The sequence below is a fragment of the Mercenaria mercenaria genome, chromosome 8 (genome assembly GCF_021730395.1).
Source record: "Mercenaria mercenaria strain notata chromosome 8, MADL_Memer_1, whole genome shotgun sequence".
In the NCBI taxonomy this organism is placed as follows: domain Eukaryota; kingdom Metazoa; phylum Mollusca; class Bivalvia; order Venerida; family Veneridae; genus Mercenaria; species Mercenaria mercenaria.
Window position 1 is genome coordinate 15,606,782 of NC_069368.1, and position 27,689 is coordinate 15,634,470.

A 27,689-nucleotide genomic window follows, 5' to 3' on the forward strand; every position below is an offset into this window, starting at 1 on the left:
GTTATCGAAGCACAGTCAAAATGACTACTCATCTAGGAACATTACCGCTACATTCAGGCTTGTTTAGGGAAGGAATAAAAATGCTATTGTTTACACGTATTTTTTGAAAAATTAAAAATTGTATGTATGTACTATCTAAATAGGGTGTTTTATTTGTCAAAAATTAAAATCGTATTTACGTTTTATATTATTTCTTTCCCCTTTCAAACGCTTTGAAAATGCATTGGATATAATGACAATATAGACGTCCGACAAAAGTACAAAGTAGTCCCAGATAGTCGATATCGTTACGTCGAACTTCGGATACGTCGATGCAATTTTTACAGTCCCTTGAATATCGAGGTAACGGTATTCGACTGTGTATGAGAACTAAGTTGTTCAGACAGATTTTGAGTCTGTAGCATTGTATATGAGAACTTAAGTTGTTTAGACAGATTTTGTGTCTGTAGCATTGTGTTTGAGAACTAAGTTGTTTAGACAGATTTTGAGTCTGTAGCATTGAACATGAGAACCAAGTTGTTTAGACAGATTTTGAGTCTGTAGCATTGTATGTGAGAACTAAGTCGTTTAGACAGATTTTGAGTCTGTAGCATTGTATATGAGAACCAAGTTGTTTAGACAGATTTTGAGTCTGTAGCATTGAACATGAGATCTAAGTTGTTTAGACAGATTTTGAGTCTGTAGCATTGTATGTGAGAACTAAGTCGTTTAGACAGATTTTGAGTTTGTAGCATTGTATATGAGAACTAAGTTGTTCAGACAGATTTTGAGTCTGTAGCATTGTATATGAGAACTTAAGTTGTTTAGACAGATTTTGAGTCTGTAGCATTGTGTGTGAGAACTAAGTTGTTAACACAGATTTTGAGTCTGTAGCATTGTATATGAGAACCAAGTTGTTTAGACAGATTTTGAGTCTGTAGCATTGTATATGAGAACTGAAGTTGTTAACACAGGTTTTGAGTCTGTAGCATTATAATTGTATATGAGAACCAAGTTGTTTAAACAGATTTTGAGTTTGTAGCATTGTATATGAGAACCAAGTTGTTTAAACAGATTTTGAATCTTAAGCATTACAAAATGTACATGAGGACCTAGTCAATGAGGCAGATGCATTATAATTGTATATGAGGATCAAGCTGTTAAAAAAGATTTTGTATCTATAGCATTATAATTGTAAGTTAGGATCAAGTTGTTGCAACATTATCCACTAGCTTTCCTGTAACTTTGATAGATTTCAATTTCTTTACAATGAATACCACATAGAAACTGTATCAGATTTGTTCAAAATAGACGGACAATGTCTTGTATTTCAGTCTGCAGTTTTGCAATTTTAGTTTCATTTTCATTTATGATTTTCAAATTTCTAAGGAAGTGAACCATTAGACATCCTTCCCAGCTTTTAGCAATTCAGTCCTCAAAGAATTATTTATATGTTTCTGTTGAATTAAGCAAAAGTAAATGAAGTAGCTTTGGATGAATTTACAATTAAATGGTTAATTTGAAAGAAGATATATTTTGAAGAATGTATTGTTTCAGTTTGTGATGGTAAAGTAATCGACAGTGTCTTGGCTGCCCACGAGTTGAAGGACTGTAATATTATAAAGGGTCCGCTACAGATCAACATCAGACAGGGAGGTAAATGCTACTATTTTTCTTCATATGTGTTCAAAATATTGGATTTCTTTAAATGATTCCATCACTTTTCATGTATTTATTGAATGTTGAAAGTGTGTCATGTCACTTTACGAAGTCTGTTTAATTTCAGAGGTAACTTTGAAATATATGATACTAAAAATCTGTATAATGCTAAACCCCTGACATACTGCTGAAATAAGTTCGTTAACTCTTGATCTCAGATCCTTTGTCTGTTTTATTTACAGGTCAGATTGCACAAGAGCTGGAAGAGAACTTTGCACAGATAGAAGAGATTACAGACTTTATCATTATTAGTCACTCTGAAGCACTTATGTCTCTTCATTTCTTGAAAGGACTACGCAGGATTGGTGGAGAAAAACTAGCATATGACAAGTAAGTCAATTTTCGGACATGTCGTAGGATTTTTTCTTATCCATTTAACTGAACTGCATCCAGATTACCCACCCGCCCGCTTAGCTCAGTAGGTAAGAGCGTTGGTCTACGGATCGCGGGGTCGTGAGTTCGATCCTTGGGCGGGGCTTGTGTTCTCTGTGACTGTTTGATAAACAACATTGTGTCTGAAATCATTAGTCCTCCACCTCTGATTCATGTGGGGAAGTTGGCAGTTACTTGCGGAGAACAGGTTTATACTGGTACAGAATCCAGGAACACTGGTTAGGTTAACTGCCCGCCATTACATGACTGAAATACTGTTGAAAAATGGCGTTAAACCCAAAACAAACAAAAGCATCCAGATTACTGGGCCTTGCAATGTTTTCTTTATGTTGATACACTATCTGCAGAGTCGCACACCCATGGACGTACTTGTAGACAAAATGCATATAAAGACATTATTGGGACGTGGGAGATTATTGTGCAATCTACTTCAAAAGTTTTAAATGGATTCCAGTGAAACTTCATACACATTTTCACCATGAAGAATAAATATGTTGGAGATTCTTTTCTCTTTTTTTTTGGGAGGTTTGAGGGTGTGGAAAGGAGGGGAGGTTGGAGGAATTAACCACTTCCACTGATAGCTCAAGTTTGTATTGCGCTGTTGGATAGTGTGTGTAATGAAGATGACAATCTGACTTAAGTACTTGATCTTTTAAGCGAAGATCTGAAAACGACCCATTCACATTCGTCTTCTGTATATTTTGGATTTCCAGTATTGCTATTTTTATTTTATCCAATCAGATGACTTGTTCAAATGTCAAAGAGTAAGAAAAATGTGCAATCATTCCAGGGCTTGAACCCAGGACCCGTCGCTTACAAAGCAAGTGGCCTACCGACTGAGCTAACCGGCTATCTGATACATTATGATATAAGAATTTTAAAAATTTAAAGTCAAGGCTACAGGTAGATTTGCAAGATGTTGTAAGTTAGGCTCTGATTGGTTAGCGAAAGGGTCGTCAGAACGAGGCAATGAATAGGTCGTTCTCAGATCCTATGCGTAGCGTTATAGGATATGTACTTTAGTCAGATTGATGAAGATTACTACTTGGTATTTAATAATTATGCAGTGGCCACTTGGAAGCCTGAAAATGAATACAGTCAATCCCATGCTAAAATACCACATGTGAATAGAGACAATCTGATTCTACATATCTGATTTAATGATTTGTAGGGAATTTTAAACACCTACACATAAGGACACCTGCATATGAAGACCACCTGCATATGAGGACCACCAGCATATGAGGACCACTTTTTGACTTCCCAGTATAATCTTTATATACAGTTTTCACTGTATTGAATTGTCTGCTGAAATCATTTCAGGTACATATTCTATGTTTATGACAATCTAAATCTGCAAGAACTTTTCCTTGATGATGTAGCGAAGAATCTCGAGATTGGGAAAGGATCAGTTCTATTCCAGTACAACCGGAAGCTTTGTTACAACAAAATCACTAAATTTATATCATCTGTCGGCCTTGATATCAACAAAATCGACCCGGAAGAAGTGTCTGCGGAAAACAACGGAGATCAGATGCCATGTGAGTGTTGTTTTTAGCTCACCTGTCACGTAGTGACAAGGTGAGCTTTTGTGATCACCCTTCGTCCATCGTCCGTCCACAATTTCTTGTGAACACGATAGAGACCACAGTTTACAATCAATTTTAATCAAACTTGCACACAACTTGTATTGGCATAATATCTCGGTTCCTTTCGAAAACTGGTCAGATCCCGTCATGGGTTCCAGAGTTATGGCCCCTTAAAGGGCCAAAATTTACTATTTATGGCTTGTGAACACGATAGAGACCACATTTTGCAATCTGCTTTAATCAAGCTTGCACACAACTTGTATTAACATAATGTCTCGGTTCCTTTCGAAAACTGGCCAGATCCCATCATGGATGCCAGAGTTATGGCCCCTTAAAGGGCCAAAATTTGCTATTTTTGGCTTGTGAACACGATAGAGACAACATTTTGCAATCAACGTTAATCAAAATTGCACACAACTTGTATTGGCATAATGTCTCGGTTTTTTTTTTAAAACTGGCCAGATCCCTTCATGGGTTGCAGAGTTATGGCCCCTTAAAGGTCCAAAATTTGCTATTTTGGCTTTTGCAGCCATATAGAGACTTCATTTATGGTTTGATTTGATACAAACTTGCAAAATATCTTTGACAACAATAAATCTTGGATTCCATGACGAATCTGTCAGATCCAATCATAGGTTCCTGAGTTATTATACCCCACAAAACGAAGTTTTGGGGGGGTGGGGGGCATATAGGAGTGAGCTTGGCGGTTGGTCGGACGGTCGGTCGGTCCATCCGTTGGTTTTCATGGTTCCCGGATGATAACTCATGAAAGGCTTGACTGATAAATAATTTTTGGTACACAGGTGTAACATCAGAAAATACAGGTCAGGTTCGAATTTGGGGTCAGTAGGTCAAAGGTCAAGGTCACAGTGACCTTGAACAGTTAAACGGTTTCCGGATGATAACTTGAGAATGCTTGGGCCTAGGATCATAAATTTTGGTACACAGGTGTAACATCATGAAATGCAGGTCAAGTTCTACTTTGAGATCAGTAGGTAAAAGGTCAAGGTCACAGTGACTCGGAACAGTTAAATGGTTTCCGGATGATAACGAGTATGCTTGGGCCTAGGATCATAAATTTTGGTACACAGGTATAACGTCATGAAATACAGGTCAAGTTCTACTTTGAGGTTAGTAGGTCAAAGGTCAAGGTCACAGGGAACAGTTAAATGGTTTCCGGATGATAACTTGAGAACGCTTGGGCATAGAATCATGAAAATTGATAGGGAGATTGATCATGACTAGCAGATGACCTCTATTGATTTTGAGTTCCAAAGGTCAAAGGTCATTTAAACCTTTTATGGACAACAACTTGAGAACGCTTGGGCCGAGGAACATGAAACTTCATACGGAGGTTGATCATGACTAGCAGATGACCTCTATTGATTTTGAGGTTAGTAGGTCAAAGGTCAAGCAAGTTCGGCTTTGACATTGGCTTAGTTCTGTGACAAGGCCATATTGTGGGGGTATAATTCGTCACTCCTGTGACAACTCTAGTTTTATATCTGATTACCTCCCCTGATTGTAATCAAAATGGATTTATATCAGTAAGTACTTATAGGACTCATTTGAAATTTCATTATTGTCATTAGTTTGACTGAGACAATCAGGGTAGATAACTATGGACTGATTTCAAGTCAAATTACCTCCCTATATTTCAAATAAAAATGGGTATATCTCCGTAACTAATGAAGATACTGATCTGAAATTTCATTTATGTCAACAGATGGACTTGGACAATCAGTGAAGATACATATTGACTGAATTTCTGACAAATTACCTCCCTTTATTTTTTATCTAAATGAATATACAGTAGCAGCTAATAAGATTGGTTTGAAACGTTAATTATTTCCTCCATGGTAAGAAATAGTCATGTTGGATAACTCTTGATTGAACATTTATTGACATGAATACTATTCTAATATATTGTTGTATAGGCGTGTACTCTGTACCTTCTACATGCGTATACCAGTGCATGATTACCTCCCCTGATTTTAATAAAAATGGATTTATCTCGGTAAATTTGTATAGAACTCATTTGAAATTTTATTATTGTCTTTAGTTGGACTGAGGCAATCAGGGTAGATAGCTATGGACTGATTTTTTGTCAAATTACCTCCCTTTGTTTCAAATTAAAATGGGTGTATCTCAGTAACCAATGAAGATACTGATTTGAAATGTCATTTATGCCATCAGATGGACTAGGACAATCAGGGTGGATAACTTTTGACTGAAATTATGACAAATTACCTCTCTTTATTTTATGTAAATGAATATATCTCAGCAGCATCTAATGAGATTGGCTTTAAATGTTATTTAAGTCTTCCAGGGTAAGGAATAGTCATGCTAGTACAAAAATGCAGCATTTGAGCCTAGGACCCTCAAACTTGGTATGGAAATTGGCCCTGACTAGGTCAAAAGGGACTGTTACAAGAAAATATTTATCCTGATGATATTTAATGTGTATGCCTACGTGCTGTGTGTCAAAACTTGATAGGACTGGGACGATTACTCGGTTAATCGGATACGATTCGATTACTAGGTGAAACCGGTTTCAATTTTGCAAAACTGGTAATCGCTCTCAAACAATAAACATCAAGAGTGGTACTTTATCTTTATACATTTCTTTGACCAGCACATAGACCGGCAGTATATTTCTGTTAAAACACATCAACTGAATATGATCAATAGTCTCATATTTGCATGTCGTGATATACTTAAAGTCTGTAAGTTTTTAATGAAGTCAGCTACTGGAAGTACCTTGATACAGTCGTCAGGAAGGAAAACAGTATTTTCAATATGCCCACCGATTAACCGGTTCAATTCGATTTCAAACAAATGATTAACCGGTTTCAAAATTTTGAAATCGTCCCAGCCCTAAAACTTGATCATATCATTTTGAGCAATTTAACTCAGGTGAAAGATATAGGGCCATCATGGCCCTCTTGTTTTATTTCTTGTATTTTTCACAGTATATTGGCCATGTAATTTCAAACGGCTATCTGGATGGGACATACTGAAAATGGTGTGGTATAAGTACATCTATATTTAGTTTTTTCTGTTTCAGGTGAAATACAGAATCTGACACTAACATTACAGAAGACGTCCCCACATATTGCGTTTGTCTCATGGACAAGAATGAATATTACTGATCCTAGGCATTTCATTGGTTATTCCATAAACTGGAAGGAGGCGTAAGTCCTAGATTCAGATTGTACTCTAAATGGTCATTTTAGCTTCATAAATTTGAAACTTTAACTGTGTTATTTCACAGATTACCTGTACATAACCGCTTATAAGACGCACTCGCTTTAAGATGCATCCCGACATTGGACATGCAATCTGGGGTCTTTCCACTAACCCTCGTATAAGACGCGGTCATTTTTTGATATCAACAATGTCAAATATTTGTAGAAATGCATTATTTTTCGATCATTCTGTGTTTTGGGGAAAATAAAATGGTAAAATCGCTGTTTTTTTTTTTTTGTTAAAAAAATGCAAACTTCAGTTATTAAATTTTAAAATATATACAGTGAAACACCGCTCGCTCGAGGTCGCAAGGGGATGAGCAAAATGCTCGAGTTATCCATGGTTTCGAGCGACCCAAACATTGACCAACATACGAAGAAAATTGAAGTTTGTTTTACCAATTGTCATCGAGACCATTTGCAGAGTAAACGGTGATGCGTAATAATAACACACTCGTGACATTTTCAAAAAACGTATTACAAACGTTATTTATGATAGATCGTAAATGGCACGTGTGAAGAAACAGCTAAGATATTTTTTTATTTGAAATACTGTAATCGAATTCGCAATTTTCTTCTCCAAATTAAGATCTCATAATTATCGTCTAAATTTCATGAAAAGGCTATCTTATTTCCTTTATTTGCATGCAAACAACTGTTGATTAAAATATTAATATCTCATAATTATCTTCTCGATCTCGCAGAAAAAAAGTAATAATTAATACCAATTTTGATCAATAAAACTTTTCTTCCACCTTTCATCAATAATTAATCTCATTATCAGATCAAATATACCGACAAACAAACATATAAGATAGTCGGGGAATAGACCATGCAGTTCTCACGACGTGTGAAAATTTTAAATTAACATTAATACATTCTGACCGCCAAAGGTCCGAAAAAAAATTGACACCTATGCTCGAGTTTGCCATAAGCAACAAAGAGTATATTAATACACAGGGACCAGGTGTCATGCTCGAGCGATCGAATTACCGATGCTTTACCCAGCCATGGTAATTTCACATAGAAAATAGAAGGACCACATGAATTGCTCGAGCGAGCCAGGGTGCTCGAGTCATCGATGCTCGAGCGAGCGGTGTTTCACTGTAATCAGCTTATATACATTTTTTTTCTGTGATAAACACATTGAAATGAATTAGAAACGGAGAACTTACGTCTACAAAACAGCTGATATTTTGACGATATTTGCCGATGTTGCACAATGAAATAAAATAAAGTATTTTTAAAAATATATTTTTTTGTATAATAAAATGCATATAAATAACCAAGATACGGCGAAAATACGTCTAGAAAAGATTGGCGTTATTCACCAAGATTATTCAAAACTTTGCAGACTTGTTTAATTAAACGTAAATCCTTTTTGTATGTAATACATTTTAGCTCCTAGGAAACGGCGAAATTACGTGTACAAATCGGCCGAAATTTTGATGATATTTGCCGATGTTACTCAACGAAATAAAATAAAGTATTTTATAATGTATTTTTATGTATAAAAAATTGCATTTAAATAACCAAGATTTGGCAAAAATACGTCTAGAAACGATTGTTCAAGAGTTTGCAGACTTGTTTTATAAAGCGTAAAACTAAACAGAATGTTTTAAAATCCTATTTTATACATAATAAAATACTAGGAAACGGCGAAATTACGTCTACAAATCGGCCGAAATAATATCGCCGACTTTATTGCTGGGCTTTCAAATATGACACGTGTCAATCAGTCATAGCTTGACATCTGCCAGTCAAATACAGGTATGCCCACTTCGATATAGTACCCATTCGTGTTCGAGTTTCGAGTAGCTAGGCATCTCTACATGCCCGTCATTTGGCAAGAAGATTAGTGCAAAATAATTTCCGTTCACCATTCTTTGAAGATGCCGAAGTTTGACATCAATCAGTGTCAATCACAAAGCTGTTTATTTGCGGATCTGAAGCATCAAATATTTCATAACGAGTGTGTTTTAACACCCTAAAACAGTTCTCTGTAATTGGCGCCAATTAACTTTTAATTGTTTTCGGTTTGCGGGCTGTGAAAATATTTCTATTATTATTATTATACCACATTTATATAGCACTCTTTTCATGCACTTGTACACGTTCAAAGGTGCTTTACAGAATAAATTGCAAAAATACAAACAAATACTTATACAAAGATAATGATTCCATATTAACAAAAATCATGAATGAAAACAAGTATAATTTAAAAAAAAATGTTCAGTTAATGTCCATTACAATTTACAAGTTAATTTAAAGCCAATATATTCCAGTGTTTTAAAAGGAAAAATAATACATTTGTAAAAAAAAATATACTTTTGAATCGTAAAATAAATTAGTATCGATTTTTATAGCGGGCCGAAATACGGTACATGCAGTTAAAGATTTTATCACCGCTATGCAATGGCGGCCGAAAAACGAAAGTAGCGGTTTGCAGTGACAGAAATAAAGATGTACTGAGCTGTAATTTGGAGATTTTTTAAGATTTTCTTTTAATTTTCGTGTAGAACGCGCTTATAAGACGTGTCCCACTCTTTGGCCTGGAAATATGACACCTAAAAATACGTCTTATAAGCGGTAATGTACGGTAAGTAGTACTTATTAACAGGTAGGGACGAAACTAAAGCATTGGGTTATTAAAGCTGACTTGATAATTTCCAAGCTTTATTTAAAGCTGAACAAGTAATTTATTGAATATATTAATTTAAGAAACACATTAGTTTCTGGCAATATTTAATTAAATATACTTAAAAAAATAGAAAGCTGGCAAAAGATTGCCTTTGTATATAGAAATTCTTCACTTTCACCTTCTAACCTAATATACTTTGTCATTTACATACTGCAATGAAATAGAAGGATTACAAACAACAGAACTGTGACAATACAAAAGCAGTTTTTATGCCCCTGGGGATATAGCAATTGAACTGTCCGTCAGACTGTACAAACCAGATTGTCTGTAGCCCAAATAAATGACCTGATTTAGTTGGTACTTACACTCAACAAACCCTTTGGCAAGACCTACAAACTGACCTATATATAGATGACCTTGACACCCAGATGACCTTCACCTTCAGACTAAAACCTTAAGTAACAACGCATTTGGTCCTACAGTCCTCATAAATGACTCAATTTAGTTCATACTTTCACTCAGCAAATATGGCAAGACCTACAGACGTATAGATGACCTTGACCTTCATCTGTATGTACAGACCAGAATGCCTACAGCTCACATTAATGACCTGATTCAGTTCATACTCACAGTCAACAGTTCTTATGGCAAGAGCTACAAACTGACTAATATATAAATGACCTTGAACTTCATATCCTACAGCCCGCATAAATGAAACAGTTTAGTTCATACTCACACGCAACAAACCATGTGGCAAGACCTACAAACAGACATATATATATATATAGATGACCTTGACCTTCATATGATCTTCACCTTAATCTTGAAACCTCAAAAAACAACATCTTTGATCATACACCTGGGGGCATGATTTTGTGTTTTAAAAACGCAGCTCCTTAGTTTATTTTTAGCTCACCTGAGCAATGCTCATGGTGAGCTATTGTGATCACGCTGTGTCCGGCATCCGTCGTCAACAATTGTGTTTAAAAGACATCTCCTCCATTACGACTGAATGTATTTTGATGAAACTTGGCATGGATGTTGCTTGGATGGTCCTCTACCAAAGTTGTTCAACGGTTCTGCTTGGTTGCACATAGGGGTCGCCAGAGCTAAAAATAGAAAAAATCTCCAAATGACATCTCCTCCTAAACCGATGGTCCGATTTTGAAATAATTTCACACAAATGGTCCTTCTGTCACCCTCTACCAATATTAATAAATGTCCTTGTGTGACCCTCTACCAAGATTGTTCAAATTATTTTGATTTGTCAAAAAACATGGCCACCAGAGGGCGTGGTCACTTTTCCCTATATGTATATAATGAAAACTTTAAAATTCTTCCTGTGTGAAACTGCTGGCCCAATTTAAGAATAATTTTACACAAATGGTCCTTATGTGACCCTCTACCAAGACTGTTCAAATTATTTCGATTCATCAAAAAACATGGCTGCCAGAGGGTGTGGTCACTTTTCCCTATATGTATAAAGTGGAAACTTCAAAAATGTTCTTGTGTGAAGCTGCTTGCCTGATTTTAGAATAATTTTACACAAATTGTCCTTGCGTGACCCTCTACCAAGATTGTTCAAATTATTTTGATTTGTCAAAAAACATGGCCGCCAGAGGGCGTGATCACTTTTCCCTATATGTATATAGTGGAAACTTTAAAAAATCTTCTTGTTTGAAACTGCAAGCCCGATTTTAGAATAATTTTACACAAATGGTTCTTGTGCGACACTCTACCAAGATTGTTCAAATTATTCCGATTCGTCAAAAAACATGGCTGCCAGGGGACGTGGCCACTTTTCTTCTCAGAATCAATAATAGCTAGAGTCTGATATTAGATTTGTAATGTCTACCATAATTAGTGTTATTTCTAGAGCGACGCAGCGGGGCGCCCCGCCCTGCCCTTTTTTACTGCCGCCACGCTGCCCTTAAAATGTGCCCTCTTGCCTTTGATCTTCTGCTAAATCCCGCCAATTTCCCTGTTGACATGCCTCGGCGATTTTTTGATCAGCAAATTACGTCACGGCGAGTGCACATAGGTAATGAGAATCAGTGAAGTGTTAAAACTAACTGATAAAGAGTATGGATCCTGTGTAATGTCAAAAAGGCGTTCGTAAGCGGCCAGCTGATTACCAAGCACGTGAAAAGTGCCCTAGATTTCTTTGTAAAAATTTAAATTAGACTGTTGTTTCGTAATAATAACAAGTATATATCAATGCAGTTTGATTCTACTGTAATTTCAACAAGAAAATGCACAAATTTTAATGAATATCAAAAGTAAAAGTAAGTTTAGAATGTCCGTTCACGAGTCATTACTCCCGATGTCGTATGCAAATTTTCCATATTTCCTTCAAAAAAGCTGATTGTCGGTGTATTTTTCATGATGAGAAACGTCAAAATTTGAGGAACTATCTCTGGTTTACCCTAGTGGGTCATGTAAACCGAGTAAAAACTACTTTCAGACAACATTCGGAAGTGTACCAGTATCCGGATAGTATATTTTGGATATGCGTTTTAGTAAACTTTAACCTGACTGTAATAGCACTTTTCTGTTAATAAAATACAGTCGAAACTCGGTATCTCAAACTCGCTTACCTCGAAATTCCGCTTAAGTCGAAGAAATGTCCGAGTCCCGTCAAATTTCCTTCTTTATATATGTAATTCAACTTCGGTTACGTCAAAATTTGACTTACCGAGACTCCGGATGTGTCGAAAGAGATTTTCAGAATCGTCAGTAAAATTCAAGTGCATTGTGAACTCGGTAAGTCGAAGTGAGAAAAATATGCCATAGAATTTCACACATATCATTGTAAATGTGGTTGATTTTTAACAAATGTCCATGTTTATTGCCTAATAAGAAAGCCGCGATGCCGACATATCAAAGGTGCGGCGATTATCAAAGTGAGATGATGTCGTACCTGTTTGCACGTGCCATAATGATAATTATTTGATGTAAACCTTAGATATCTTTAATCGGCAATCATTTGTTTTTGAGACGTTATAAAAATTGCTTTTAATTTGACTAAAGAATTAATTAGTTTGAACAGTTGGGATATTTGATAAGGATTAATTAGAGGTTGTTGTTGGTGTTGTTGTTGTATACAAATTAACTTCTTAGGGGAAAGCATCATTCGTTCAAAATGTCAGATCGAATGTCGATACCCCGGCAGAGAAACGTGGTACAAAAAGGAAGCTTGCCTCAAAAACATTTGAGGTTAGTATCATTTTTATTCTTCGAAAAACTGAAAACTTTGATAGACACAAACTGTACGGAATCGTTTATGCGTAAAGTACCGACAGCGTATACAAGGCATCAAGGACATAGTTTTTATGCCCCCGAAGGGAGGCATATAGTTTTTGAACCGTCTGTCAGTCTGTCTGTCGGTCTGTCAGTCTGTCCGCAATTTTCGTGTCCAGTCCATATCTTTGTCATCGATGGATGGATTTTCAAATAACTTGGCATGAATATGTACCACAGTAAGACGACGTGTTGCGCCCAAGACTCAGGCCCGTAGCTCAAAGGTCAAGGTCACACTTAGACATTAAAGGATAGTGCATTGATGGGCGTGTCCGGTCCATATCTTTGTCATCGATGGATGGATTTTCAAATAACTTGGTATGAATGTGTACCACAGTAAGACGACGTGTTGCGCGCAAGACCAGGTCCTTAGCTCAAAGGTCAAGGTCACACTTAGACGTTAAAGGATAGTGCATTGATGGGCGTGTCCGGTCCATATCTTTGTCATCGATGGATGGATTTTCAAATAACTGCATGAATGTGTACCACAGTAAGACGACGTGTCGCGTGCAAGACCCAGGTCCGTAGCTCAAAGGTCAAGGTCACACTTAGACATTAATGATAGTGCATTGATGGGCGTATCCGGTCCATATCTTTGTCACCGATGGATGGATTTTCAAATAACTTGGCATGAATGTGTACCACAGTAAGACGGCGTGTCGCGCGCAAGACCCAGCTCTGTAGGTCAAAGGTCCTAAACTCTAACATCGGCCATAACTATTCATTCAGAGTGCCATCGGGGGCATGTGTCATCCTATGGATACAGCTCTTGTTTATTAAATCTTTTCGTAATGTGTACTTATTTCGTCCATATACGTCCCTCCTTATAACTCGAATTTCAGTTATCTCGAAATAAAAAGCACGGTCCCTTGAAATTCGAGATACCGAGTTTCGACTGTATTGATGAAAGACCTGATCAATACAACATGACTTTTGATAATTATAAATTTACAATGTGACCTGAAACAGGCCTTTTACTATGTTGTTTACAACATGATCTTGGTTTCAAGATTCAAACTTAATCAAAGCTTATACTGAAGGCCCTCCACTGTTTCATATTCATATGAATAAGTTGACATTCTTTAAGAGAAAGGCTTGAATGGTTTAACCTAAACTATAAAGTGAGTAAAAAGCCTTTGTAAAATATGTTACTGGTTTTGGGAAGATTTACCACTTTATTCTGTGACATTTCTTTTAAGTGTGCAATAAAGATAAATGGAATACATATTAACTATAGACATCTAGAAATGCAACTGCTGCTTTCACGTCTACGTCATATCAACTTTCAAGTCTAAAAGAGCACCCTGCCCCTTTCAGACAGCACCCTGCCCCTTTTAGGCAGCACCCTGCCCTTTTTGAGCTCAAGAAATAACACTAATAATTGTTCAAATTATTGCCCTAGGTTCAAAAGTGTGTGTGACATGTATATAATATAGGCTAACATAGAAGAAACTTAACTCTGTACTTATACAAACACACTTGAAGCCTTGTACACAGGTGAGCGCTTTAGAGTCAATGACCCTCTTGTTTATTTTTATTATCTTTTGTATTATATGCTGTGCTTTATTTCTGTGTTAAAATATGTTTTCTTGCCTGTGTTTGCAGTGTGTGAGGGTTGTATTTATTATACTTGGAAGCAATATTTTACTTAGTGTACACAATACAGAACCTTTCGGCATATGCTAAGGCCTACTGGTAGTTTATTAAATTATTTATTATGTTTCTTGCAGACCGGAGAAGAATGTTTCCATTTACAGAGGACGTGATGCCTGCTCAGATGACCTGTAAGTACTGCAGTTATGTTGAAGTTGTGAAGATTGAAAAAAATCTAAGTTTTAGTTACATTAACATTTTGTTTGACTGTTTAGCTCAAAATATGAATGACGTAAATGGTGTAAATGCTTTGAGTGGGTAGGTTGTCAGCAGTTCCCGGATTACCTGTCTACCTAGTTTATAAGAAAGGTTTTTTCCAGGGATTTTGCAGAGCTGAGCATCAACACAATACCAAAAAGGCATGTTTCCCCCATTGTCATGCAAAAAATTGGTTATAATGCAAGATTTGCAGAAAAATACATTTACTGGTGCAAAGTCTGAGTACCAAATTTAAAACTTCTGCATATTTCTGCTTGATTTACATTTTGATGGCCCAATATACAGAGTTTGAGGAAGTTAGAGAATTCAGTTTTTCGGTTCTGTTACTTTATTTGGATCAGTTCAGCAGAGAAATTTACTTACTTTCAGCTACAAAGCCTGAAACATGCAAAATTTCTAAATGTTGTACACTGACAGTGATAAATTAACCTTTAGCCTGCAGGTAGCAAGTGGTTTTGCCTTTGCGACCAGTGCAGACCAAGATCTTGGTCTGCTCTGTTTACTATTCAGTCAGTAAATTTTCAATGACCCCTTTGAATAATAAATGGTACTGCCAAAATTGGAAGATGGACCAGTCCATTTTAGAAATTTAGCAGGGTAAAGGTTAAGCTTCATTTAAGTGATGGACCCTGGGTGACTGTATTGATTCGTCTGATTCTGAATATTTTCCTGATATTCTGTCTAATATTACCTATGATGGCTTTAGAGGTGATTCTTTGATTGCTCAAAATAAATCATATTGCTGTGTCCATCAGATATCAATTTCACTTCTAGTTTTAGATTTATATTCAACCCGAATTTTATGTCATGTCAGTAATAGAAGTTTAAGATGGAATTTCTAAACTCTTAATACTGCAAGCCATTTATTTATTACAGTATTTTGCAACTTTTTTTTTTTTTTTATTTATTTAAGGTGGAAAAGTAAAGACGTGTGCACTGGTTTACCTGACCCGAATCACTGTCATACAATAGACTTTATCGTAGGACTTGAACCTTGGACACAATATGCAGCATATGTGAAAGCACTCACAGTCTCCAAGTCTGTTCAAGGGGGCATTAGCGATGTTATATACTTCCGAACAGATGCTGAAGGTGAGATGTTAACTCATGTTTGATCTTAAGCTTTTAAAAGTTTATAACCTGGAGTAAGTGCTTGAAGTGCTTATGATTTTACGTATTAAGGCAGTCTAAAACTCAAATGGGTTTACATTGTTATAACCCCAGAATGATTTTTATTAGGATATATAGCAGTTCTCTTCTGGTTGGTTTGGTGGGTTGGCAGGTGTGTCCCTTGCAGAAAGTATGTGGATCAAAGTACTTTCACAGCTTTAAAGGGATATCAATGAAACTTCATATGGTCAGCATAAATTGTAGTTGTGTGTGCCATTTCTTTCTTCAGTGGATGAAGCATGAGGGGGAGGGGGTTGCAAAAACTTTGGGTCACAGTTCTATACGGATATCAGTTAAACTTCACTATGATGTAAAGATGTGTGCAATACATTTTTTTGGGTGTGGATGAAGGTTGAGGAGTAGGCAGCTACACATCCCATCAAAAATATTTTTGAATCTTACATTTTATGTAGTAATCTTATTTATGGTCAAGGTAACATACGATACAAGCTCCTACCCCCCCACACACACACCACCACCAAGCCATTTTTAGCTCGACTATACGAAGTATAAGGAGAGCTATCCTACTCGCCCCGGCGTCTGCGTCTTTCCGCGTCCCCACCTTGGTTAAAGTTTTGGTGCACTTTCTCTTTTTTCAACTTATCTCTGTAATTACTTGATGGATTTGATTCAAACTTGAAATACTTATTCCTCATCATCATCCACATCATCTGACATAAGGGCCATAATTCTGGCACCAATATTTCATGAATTATCCCCCCTTTTCACTTAGATTTTCAGGTTAAAGTTTTGATGCACTTTCACTCTATCTCTGTTATTACTGAATGGATTTGATTCAGACTTAAAATAGTTGTTCAACATCATCACCCACATCATATGACACAAGGTGCATAACTCTGGCACCATTTTTTCCATGAATTATTCCCCCTTTTTACTTAGAATTTCAGGTTAAAGTTTTGGTGCACTTTCACTCTACTTCCGTTATTACTGAATGGATTTGATTCAAACTTAAAATAGTTGTTCAGCATCATCACCCACATCATATGACACAAGATGCATAACTCTGGCACAATTTTTCATGAATTATTACCCTTTTTACTTAGAATTTAAGGTTAAAGTTTTATGCACTTTCACTCTATCTCTGTTATTACTGAATGGATCTGATTCAAACTTAAACAATTGTTCAACATCATCACCCACATCATATGACACAAGGTGCATAACTCTGGCACCATTTTTTTATGAATTATTCCCCCTTTTTACTTAGAATTTCAGGTTAAAGTTTTGGTGCACTTTCACTCTACTTCCGTTATTACTGAATGGATTTGATTCAAACTTAAAATAGTTGTTCAGCATCATCACCCACATCATATGACACAAGATGCATAACTCTGGCACAATTTTTCATGAATTATTCCCCTTTTTACTTAGAATTTTAGGTTAAAGTTTTGATGCACTTTCACTCTGTCTCTGTTATTACTGAATGGATTTGATTCAAACTTAAAATAGTTGTTCAACATCATCACCCACACCATATGACACAAGGTACATAACTCTGGCACCAATATTTAATGAATTATGCCCCTTTTTGCTTAGGATATACTTATATAGTGTTTTGATAGATTTTATTTTTACCTCTCATTACTTTAAGTTGATATTTTTGACATAGACTCAGGCTATTGTGTAATATCTTCATCCACAATTGGAGTCATTAAACACTCCAGTGACAGCTCTAGTTTCCTCAGATGTGCCCAGTTTCACTATCCAACATCGAAATAGTCGAGCGCGCTGTCTCCTGTGACAGCTCTTGTTAGCTTGACTATTTGAAGAATAGGAAGCTATCCTACTCGCCCCAGCGTCGGCGTGAGCGTTAGCATTAGCATCACACAAATGTTAAAGTTTGGGTACCACCCCAAATATTTTCAAAGTCCATTGAGATATTGCTTTGATATTTTGCATACTTGTTACCATCATGACCCCAGTCTTTAAAAAGGAGGAGGCAACTCTATCAAGCATTTTGACTGAATTATGACTCCTTTTCGACTTTGAATAAATGTTAAAGTTTCGTACCACCCCAAATATTTTCAAAGTCCATTGAGATATTGCTTTGATATTTTGCATACTTGTTTACCATCATAACCCCAGTCTGTAAAAAGGAGTAGGCAACTCTATCAAGCATTTTGACTGAATTATGGCCCCTTTTCGACTTAGAATATGCTTATTGTAATGTTATAGTTTTACTCATAGCTTATATTATACTATCAAGCACTGAGAATAGTCGAGCGCACTGTCCACTGACAGCTCTTGTTCCTTTCCAATGTGCTTTAGGCTGGTGAACCTGTTTGCTAGACTATTATTACCACATTCAGTGTTTTGTGGTAGCCAGCCTTTCTCTACTTCCATTACTTTGATTTTCTATAATAGTGATAGCTCTAGTTTATACTAATTCATATCACTAGTTAACTCGAAATGACTTGTTTAGGTCAGTTCCAACTTATTCAGTACTTACTTTGTATGTGATGTAGGTTTAACAAAAATATGAACTTGTATGGCAGGGATGGAAAATCAGTAGATTTATATTCAACCCGAATTTTATGTCATATCAGTAATAGAAGTTTTAGATGGAATTTCTAAACTCTTAATACTGCAAGCCATTTATTTATTACAGATACATGTAGATACCATTGTTAGTATAAGAGAACTGTCAGCACTTACTCTGGATTGTAAATTTTCATCTATATGCAGGGATACAGACGATCACAATGTATGATTACAGTCAATCCTGGTTGTGAAGGCCATGAGTTTCATTTACACTGTAACCATTTCGTGTTCTTTGACCTGTCAATAAACACCAGTTGCAAGCAAAGAGTACTTGTTTCCTTAGTGTGGTCGTTATATAATGTGTGTATACAGTTTTTGCTGTGTTTTCATGCAGAAATACATCCTGTAGATAACATTGTATTTTGTACATTACAGTTCCTACACCACCAGTAAATCTACAGGTGTTAGCAAAAGTACCTGGCGAACTGGAAGTGACGTGGGGTCCGCCAGACAAACCTAACGGCAATGTGACGCACTATGAAGTATACTGGCAGAAACAGAACTTTGATCAGTCAGAATATGAGCTCAGAGACTACTGCTTGCAACGTGAGTTTCTTTTTCTACTAGCTGTACCATCCTTCTTAACCTTTACCTTGCTTAATTTCTAAAATGGACTGGACTGGACTATCATTCAGTTTGGGCAGTACCAATTATTATTTGAAGGGATGTTCACTGAAAATTTACTGACTGAATAGCGAACAGTGCAGACCATGATCTGAGCAGGTTGATTTTGATCTGCAGGCTAAAGGTTAATTTTACTTTTTACTCTTTTTATACGTCCATCTCTGAAGGAGCGGGGGGGTATTATGTGAACACCCGTGGCGCCGGCTTGCGATCGGCGTCCAAAGCATGTTTGGTTTCTTTAGTCAAACAGTTTTCATCCGATCTTCACCAAACTTGCTGACAATGTTTGTGGGCATAATATCTCGGCCAAGTTCGATAACCAGTCAAAACGTCCCAGGCACTCTTGGATTGTGGCCCTTGAATTACTAAAAAAAACTATGAATTTAGCCTTGTCCGCTCTCAGTCAAACAGTTTTCATCCGATCTACACCAAACTTGCTGACAATGTTTGTGGGCATAATATCTCAACCAAGTTCGATAACCAGCCAAATTGCCCCAGGCATTCTTGGATTATGGCCCTTGAATTACTAAAAAAATCTGCGAATTTAGCCTTGTCCGCACTCTAAGTCGAATAGTTTTCATCAGATCTTCACCAAACTTGCTGACAATGTTTGTTGGCATAATATCTCGGCCAAGTACGATAACCAGCCAAATCGCCCCAGGCACTCTTGGATTATACCTCTTAAATTAGGCTAAGTTCGATGACGGGCATATTTTGTGACAGTCTGGCACTCTTGTTTTTGCTAGAATACCATGCATGTTCATGTTGTGTTAAAACATCTACAGAACTCAACTCAATCTCAGTGTTCCTCAGTACTCTGCAGATTAAAGCTCTGCCCTACTCCCCACCCCCTTTTCCTAAAAGAAAGAGAAAAAAAGATCCCTTCAAAAGAAGCCATTTATATAATGATCTTCATACACCTGTGTTGAAAATATGCTTATTGGGGGCATGCAAGATATTTGGTTTGAAAAAGGCACAAGAATCTTGCTGTCTGGTCTTCCGAATTTTGTTGAATGGCTCGGCATTGAAATCTGATAAAATTTGTTTTTTCATGACAAAGATAACATTCAGAAAGTTAAAATACCAAAACGAAATTCCCACTGGGGTCCCAACACCACCTTCATGTAAGACACAAGTACTGCTTTTCCATAAAATGGACTCATAAGTGGTTCAAATAAGCTCGAAGCTTTCATCACAGTTGAGATAATATGATATAGTATAAAGTATTACTGTTATGATGAAGACTGTTGAAAGTTTCTTGTCTGTTACAGCACTTACTGTCACAAGCACAAGAGACAGGGAAGAAAAAGAAGCAAAGGAAGAGGAAAGTAAGAATTCTACAACTGATGGTTATTGCTGTGCTTGTCCATTGTCAGAAACACAACGCAAAGAGGAGGAAAGGGAGAGAAATCTTGGCATACAGTTTCAGGATTATCTCCAGAACCAGGTCTACATAAAAAGGTAAAACTTAACATGTATTCTGAGAAATAATATGTTTGTAAGAAACATATTACATGTGTTTCTTAATAAAATCATGGTGCAGATAGAATGGTTATATGATTATAATAAAGATTGGCCTTTATTGAACTCGTATGGTTCAGCTGGGCTGCCAAAGCTAAATATGAAAAAGAAAACAAACTTTAAACAACTTTTATGAATCGCTAGTTAGATGGTCTCCAAAATCATAAGTAATGTTTATACTTTGTGTCCCCCAAAGTTTTATAGATGGTGACTGGTGGTACTTGGAATTGCCTATGTCCGTTAGTTCATCCAAATTTGTGTTGTGTATATCTCAAAAAAAGCTTTTTACTCAGTCATCAAACCACATGGGATTGTTATTCAGCATGGGAAATTGAGCACCTAAGGTTTTAATTGGGATCTCAGACAGCCAGTGTTTGTTTTTTTATTATTTCACTCTTCAAGACCAGAGTTATCGGCTTGACTTAGTCAAAAATATGCATTAAGGGCATAAAAGTTTGTGTCACATGTACTGGTATCTCATAAAGTCTTAACCTAGAGTCATAAAATATTAAAGAAGGTTTGTTTGTTTTTTGTTTTGTTTTGGGTTTAACGCCTTTTTTCAACAGTATTTCAGTCATGTTACGGCGGGCAGTTAACCTAACCAGTGTTCCTGGATTCTGTACCAGTACAAACCTGTTCTCCGCAAGTAACTGCCAACTTCCCCACATGAATCAGAGGTGGAGGACTAATGATTTCAGACACAATGTTGTTTATCAAATAGTCACGGAGAACATACGCCCCGCCCGAGGATCGAACTCGCGACCCCGCGATCCGTAGACTGACGCTCTACCTACTGAGCTAAGCGGGCGGGTTATTAAAGAAGGTAGTAAGTGCCTTCTTAATTTGTATGTAATTGCAACCCTCTGGCTCTTATTCTTCAAACATTACAGTATGTTTCTCATTTATTTTTGGAGAAAATAAGCAAATATTGGATCCTGATATTTCCCAAATATTGGATCCTGTAATGTCCCCCTTTATTTACAGACTGACTATAGCTGCCACAACAATCCTGCCGACAAGTGCTGCTACTGTATCCAGATACCTCCTCAGTCCATACTCCGAGTCAACAAAGAAATCTTTTGCTAAGTTACACCAAATAAAGAAATACGCACAGAACAGTAATCCCGAAGCACAGAAGAAATTCACATGCCAGTCCCCGGGGGAAGATCGCCAGAAAATTATTACGACGACAAAAGCTCCTTATGGAAACGAGACTGCTGTCAATGTATCCACGACGACCCCAATGTCTGCTGAAGGTGATAAAGAGATAGACATAAGTGATGAAAATACGTTTTTAAAGGCAGATGTGTATGAAAAGAGAAAGTTTGTTATAACTGGACTTGGTCACTTTGAAGATTATAATATAGAGGTAAGTTTGGATTTGTTGGGTGGAGAACAGTGTTATTTCCAAAACAAAATGCACTGGCATGGTTTTTTTATTTCAGGGGACTAGCTAGGTCCAATTTTTAGCTCACCTGTCACATTTTTGTGATCACCCTTCGTCCGTCGTCAGTCCGTCCGTGCGTCAACAATTTCATGTCATCACGATAGTGGTTTCGTTTATGATTTTATTTTAACCAAACTTGAACACAACTTGTATCACCATAAGATCACGGTTCCTTTCTTGAACTGGCCAGATCCCATAAAGGGCCAAAATTAGCTATTTTGACCTTGTCTGCACAATAGCAGCTTTATTTATGATTTGATTTTTACCAAACTGGCAAACAACTTGTATCACCATAAGATCTTGGTTCATTTCTTGAACTGGCGAGATTCCGTTATGGGTTCCAGAGTGATGGCCCCTGAAAGGGCCAGAATAAGCTATTTTGACCTTGTCTGCACAATAGCAGCTTCATTTATGATTTGAATTTAATCAAACTTGCACACAACTTGTGTCACCATAAGATCTCGGTTCCTTCCTTGAACCGGCCAGATCCCTTAATGGGTTCCAGAGTTATGGCCCCTGAATGGGCCAAAATAAGCTATTTTGACCTTGTCTGCACAATAGCAGCTTCATTTATGATTCGATTTTAACCAAACTTGTACACAACTTGTATCACCACAAGATCTTGGTTCCTTTCTTGAGCTGGTCAGAGTTCTTTATGGGTTCCAGAGTTATGGCCCCTTAAAGGTCCAAAATTGGCTATTTTGACATTTGCAGCCATATAGAGACTTCATTTATGGTTTTATTTTATACAATCTTCCAAAATATCTTCAACAACAATAAATCCTGGATTCCATGACAAATCAGATCCAATCGTAGGTTCCAGAGTTATTTTATATCTGATTACCTCCCCTGATTGTAATGAAAATGGATTTATATCAGTAAGTACTTATAGGACTTATTTGAAATTTCATTATTGTTTTTAGTTGGACTGAGGCAATCAGGGTAGATAACTGTGAACTGATTTTATGTCAAATTACCTCCCTTCATTTCAAATTAAAATGGGTATATCTCCATAACTAATGAAGATACTGATCTGAAATTTCATTTATGTCAACAGATTTATTCGGCAGATCCTTCTTTTGTTCACTTACAATAAAAAAAATTTTCAATTACTTCCCTTTTACTTTACTATAAATAGCTTATTTTTAGTAACTTTTTTGTTATTGGCCGTAGGGAAAAACCGAGACCACTTTTCTGTGGTACAACATGGATGGTACCTCCAATTTTTAGGTGTATTTTGACACCTTGTAAGATTTTTTTTATCTTTTTGGTTAAATTTCTTCCGTTTGTTGTTACAGTTCTCTGGACTTAGATATTTTTTCTGAGGACCTTCTTGTCCTCAAGTGCAATGATAACAGGTGAGCGATATAGGGCCATCATGGCCCTCTTGTTTGCTTTGTTGTTCCTGTCCTTTGGACTTAGATGTTTTTTCTGAGGACCTTCTTGTCCTCAAGTGCAATGATAACAGGTGAGCGATATAGGGCCATCATGGCCCTCTTGTTTGGGAGAAGTCACTTCTCCCTGAAGCTAATTTAGGGAGAAGTGGGGAGACTTTAGGGAGAAGTGGGAAGATTTTTTCTACCTGAACGCTGTTGAATGATTTGAAAGGTGGCTAAAATTTTCTTGTTTCTAGATAAAAAGCATTGATGTGACCATTCATTTTCTTAGTTACATCATTTCCCATACAGTGGATATTGTTACATAACAAAATTCTGAAAAAAGTCATTTTCAAAAATTCAAGCCGATGCTGTAAATCTAAGCTGCTTTTTGGTTAAAACTATTTTGTATGAATGCAGGATGAAAGTGTTTATTATTAACACAGAGTAACCACTTCGATGAACAGTATCTCACTCGAATAAAACTGAAAGTAAACTAGAAATACATATTCAAATCATGTCATCAATGGAAGTCAGTTTAACATAGTTAATACATTACAATGTCATGTTGTTCTTTTACCATAGATAACAAAAAAGTGTGTACAACCATCTGTACACCAAGAAACCTAACTCCATCCTGCTATTTGCAAGAATTATGGCCCCTTTTGGACTTAGAAAATCAGATTTCATGGTTACGTTTTGTGTTTAGGTCAGCTTTCCTCTTAAACTATCAAAGCTATTGCTTTAAAACTTGCAACACTTGTTCACCATCATAAGCTGACTCTGTACAGCAAGAAACCTAACTCCATCCTGCTTTTTGCAAGAATTATGGCCCCTTTTGGACTTAGAAAATATCAGATTTCTTGGTTAAGTTTTGTGTTTAAGGCAACTTTTCTCCTTAATGGTCAAAGCTATTGCTTTAAAACTTGGAGCAGTTATTCGCCATTAAAAGCTGACTCTGCACTGCAAGTACCAGAACTCTACATTGCTTTTTGCAATAATTATGGCCCCTTTTTGGACTTAGAAAATCATCGGTAGGACAATATTTCTGTTATACAGAGACAAAAAAATCAGATGAGCGTCTGCACCCGCAAGGCGGTGCTCTTGTTTAACCTAGTTATGGCCCCTTTCCAACTTAAAATTTGCCAAACTGTTGGTTTCCGGACTCATGAAATGGTTGATAGATTTAAATAAATTTAACAGTAATTGATAATTTCCAACCTTAAATATTTTGTATGCTATTAAAACAAAACATTTACATAATTAACTGTATAATTACTGAAATCATTGTCTGATTATAACACTAGGCTCTTTAACAAACACTTGTTTCAGTTTTTTCACCTTCAAGGTAAACAACTAAAATTGCACCTTCTTGTGGTCATTTCTTTCTTATGGTTGCCATACTTCTGTGACAAGGCCATATTGTTGGAGTATAATTCATCACTCCTGTGACAGTTCTAGTTTGATATTGGTATTCATTTGAATAATTTCTCAAGTTTAGTTTTGTTTTGACAGGGGTCATAGCTTTACTTTCCGTCCGCATTGTTTTATTTCTTGAGGTTAAGAGTCAGAAAGATCATCCTTTACACACCTTTCTTATTAAACACGTAATTGTATTCATTCCTGGCTACACTACCCAAATCTACTTTTTCTTTACTCATTTTACATGTAAACAGATCTCTTTTTAGTCCCCTACCGATGGAACACTGGAGAGGACTATAGGAATGCCCCCCGTCCATACGTCTGCAAATCTGGATCCTGTGATAACTAAAAAAGCTAGGTTCATAAAGCTTGGGATGTATATAGAGGGCAATATATAGATTATTCACATACATGACTTATGCTTGGAGGTCAAAGGTCAAGGTCATTATTGAAGGTCAAGTAAAAATTGTTTCTGCTCCATAACTTTTATATGCATTGATGGATTATCTTAGTGCTACACACAAACGTTCCCCATGATGAGACAATGTGTCAGTGCATGATCTATGCTTGTCGGTTAAAGGTCAAGGTCACTGTTCAAGGCGAAGTAAAAATTTGTTTCTGTTCCACTACGTTTAATTGCACTGAATAATTTTTTAGTACTGCACAGAAATGTTCCCCTTGATTAGACTATGTGTCTCGCACATGACCCATAATTGTCAGTCAGAGGTCAAGGCCACTGTTGAAGGTCAATTAAAAAATTTTTTACGGGTAGGTGACTTCTGTTTTGCCACTGCAATACTCAGTCACTTGTTTCATTGCATTTGCCATTCCTTTAGATAGAAACAAACCAGTTCACTTTTTACAAACTAAAACATGTTCACAACAAGTTTGTTTCCATTAACACGAAATGTTCAATACCAGTGAAAATAGCCCGTCTGCTTAGCTCAATAGGGAGAGCACGGATCTCGGGGTCGTGAGTTCGAGCCCTGGGCGAGGCGTATGTTCTCTGTGAAGGTTTGATAAAAGACATAGTGTCTGAAATCATTCGTCCTCCACCTCTGATTCATGTGGGGAAGTTGGCAGTTACTTGCAGAGAACAGGTTTGTACTGGTACAGAATCCAGGAACACTGGTTAGGTTAACTGCCCGCCGTTACATAACTGAAAAACTGTTGAAAAACGGCTTTAAACCCAAAACAAACAAACAAACCAATGAAAATAATTCAAGTTTCTGTTAAAGAAAAAACAGAATCTGTAAGTTGCTGCACTGTTTGTAGTTAAGACAAAAGTGTGGAAGGAGCTTTTATATCCAGATATTAAAAATAGACATACTGCAATGTTGTTGTCCAAAAGGTAGTCAGTATTTCCAGGTAGTATTCCATGTATATTAAGTATACACAAAAACTGGACACCTTTTCTACATAATAACATGCTTGAGAACAAATGATTCTGAAGGGAATATCCGTACTTACACCATACAAGAAAACTTAAAACTTTCTGTCAAAAAGTCTGTACAGATTCAGTTCAATTTTGGTAGTTTGATTGTTTCTTTTTATGCCCCCAGCATCTACTGATGCGGGAGGCATATAGTGATTGTCCTGTCCGTCCATACTAGGTTAACCAAATGGGACCGTTTCGTCTAGCATCAATACCCCTTACTAGAATGACTTGATACTAATGCAGATGTAACCTGTGACCATTCCTCGTTTTCAGACATCACCTGACCTTAGTTTGACCTTGACCTTGACCTCATTTTGGACTTAGATTGCTTTATATGGGCCATCTCTTGGTTAACGAAATGGGACCGTTTCGTCTAGCATCAATACCCCTTACAAGAATGAATTAATACTAATACATACGTAAACTGTGACCATTCCTCATCTTCAAACATCACCTGACCTCAGTTTGATCTTGACCTTGACCTCGACCTCGTTTTGGACTTAGGTGCAAAATCTATCGACAAGGATGCCACTGGGGGCATCAAGCGTTTATTGAACGCAGCTCCTTGTTAGCTCACCTGAGCAGGAAGTGCTCAAGGTGAGTTTTTGTGATCGCCCCGTGTCCGTCATCCATCGTAGTCCGTCCGTCGTCAACAATTTGACTGTTAACACTCTAGAGGTCACAATTTTGACCCAATATTAATGAAACTTGGTCAGAATGTTACCCTCAATAAAATCTTGGATGAGTTCGATAGAGGGTCATTTTGGGTCAAAAGCTAGGTCACCAGGTCAAATCAAAGGAAAAGCTTGTTAACACTCTAGAGGTCACAATTTTGGCCCAATCTTAATGAAACTTGGTCAGAATGTTACCCTCAATAAAATCTTGGACGTGTTCGATATTGGGTCATCTGGGTTCAAAAACTAGGCCACCAGGTCAAACCAAAGGTAAAGCTTGTTAACACTCTAGAGGTCACAGTTTTGGCCAAATCTTAATGAAACTTGGTCAGAATGTTACCCTCAATAAAATCTTGGACGAATTCGATATTGGGTCATCTGGGGTCAAAAACTAGGTCACCAGGTCAAATCAAAGGAAAAGCTTGTTAACACTGTAGAGGCCACATTTATGACTGTATCTTCATGAAATTTGGTCAGAATGTTACTCTTAATAATCTTTAGGTCCAGTTTGAATCTGGGTCATGTATGGTCAAAAACTAGGTCACCAGGTCAAATCAAAGGAAAAGCTAGTTAACACTCTAAGAGGTCACATTTATAATCATATCTTAATGAAACTTGGTCAGAATGTTAATCTTGATGATCTATAGGTCAGGTTTAAATCTGGGTCAGGTGGGGTCAAAAACTAGGTCACTTGGTCAATCAAAGGAAAAGCTT

General features: G+C 36.8%; 1 protein-coding gene across 1 annotated transcript in view; it reads left to right on the plus strand.

The window, feature by feature from the left end:
- Positions 1-27,689, plus strand: part of LOC123522999 (insulin-like peptide receptor) — a 96,817-nt gene that overhangs the window by 53,550 nt on the left and 15,578 nt on the right. Inside the window, exons 9-17 of the mRNA XM_045300578.2 lie at positions 1,537-1,635; positions 1,881-2,028; positions 3,415-3,632; positions 6,748-6,874; positions 14,600-14,653; positions 15,655-15,833; positions 18,849-19,019; positions 20,369-20,558; positions 21,603-21,987. Coding sequence (XP_045156513.1) covers positions 1,537-1,635; positions 1,881-2,028; positions 3,415-3,632; positions 6,748-6,874; positions 14,600-14,653; positions 15,655-15,833; positions 18,849-19,019; positions 20,369-20,558; positions 21,603-21,987 — 1,571 coding nt within the window. The remainder of the gene's footprint in view (positions 1-1,536; positions 1,636-1,880; positions 2,029-3,414; positions 3,633-6,747; positions 6,875-14,599; positions 14,654-15,654; positions 15,834-18,848; positions 19,020-20,368; positions 20,559-21,602; positions 21,988-27,689) is intronic.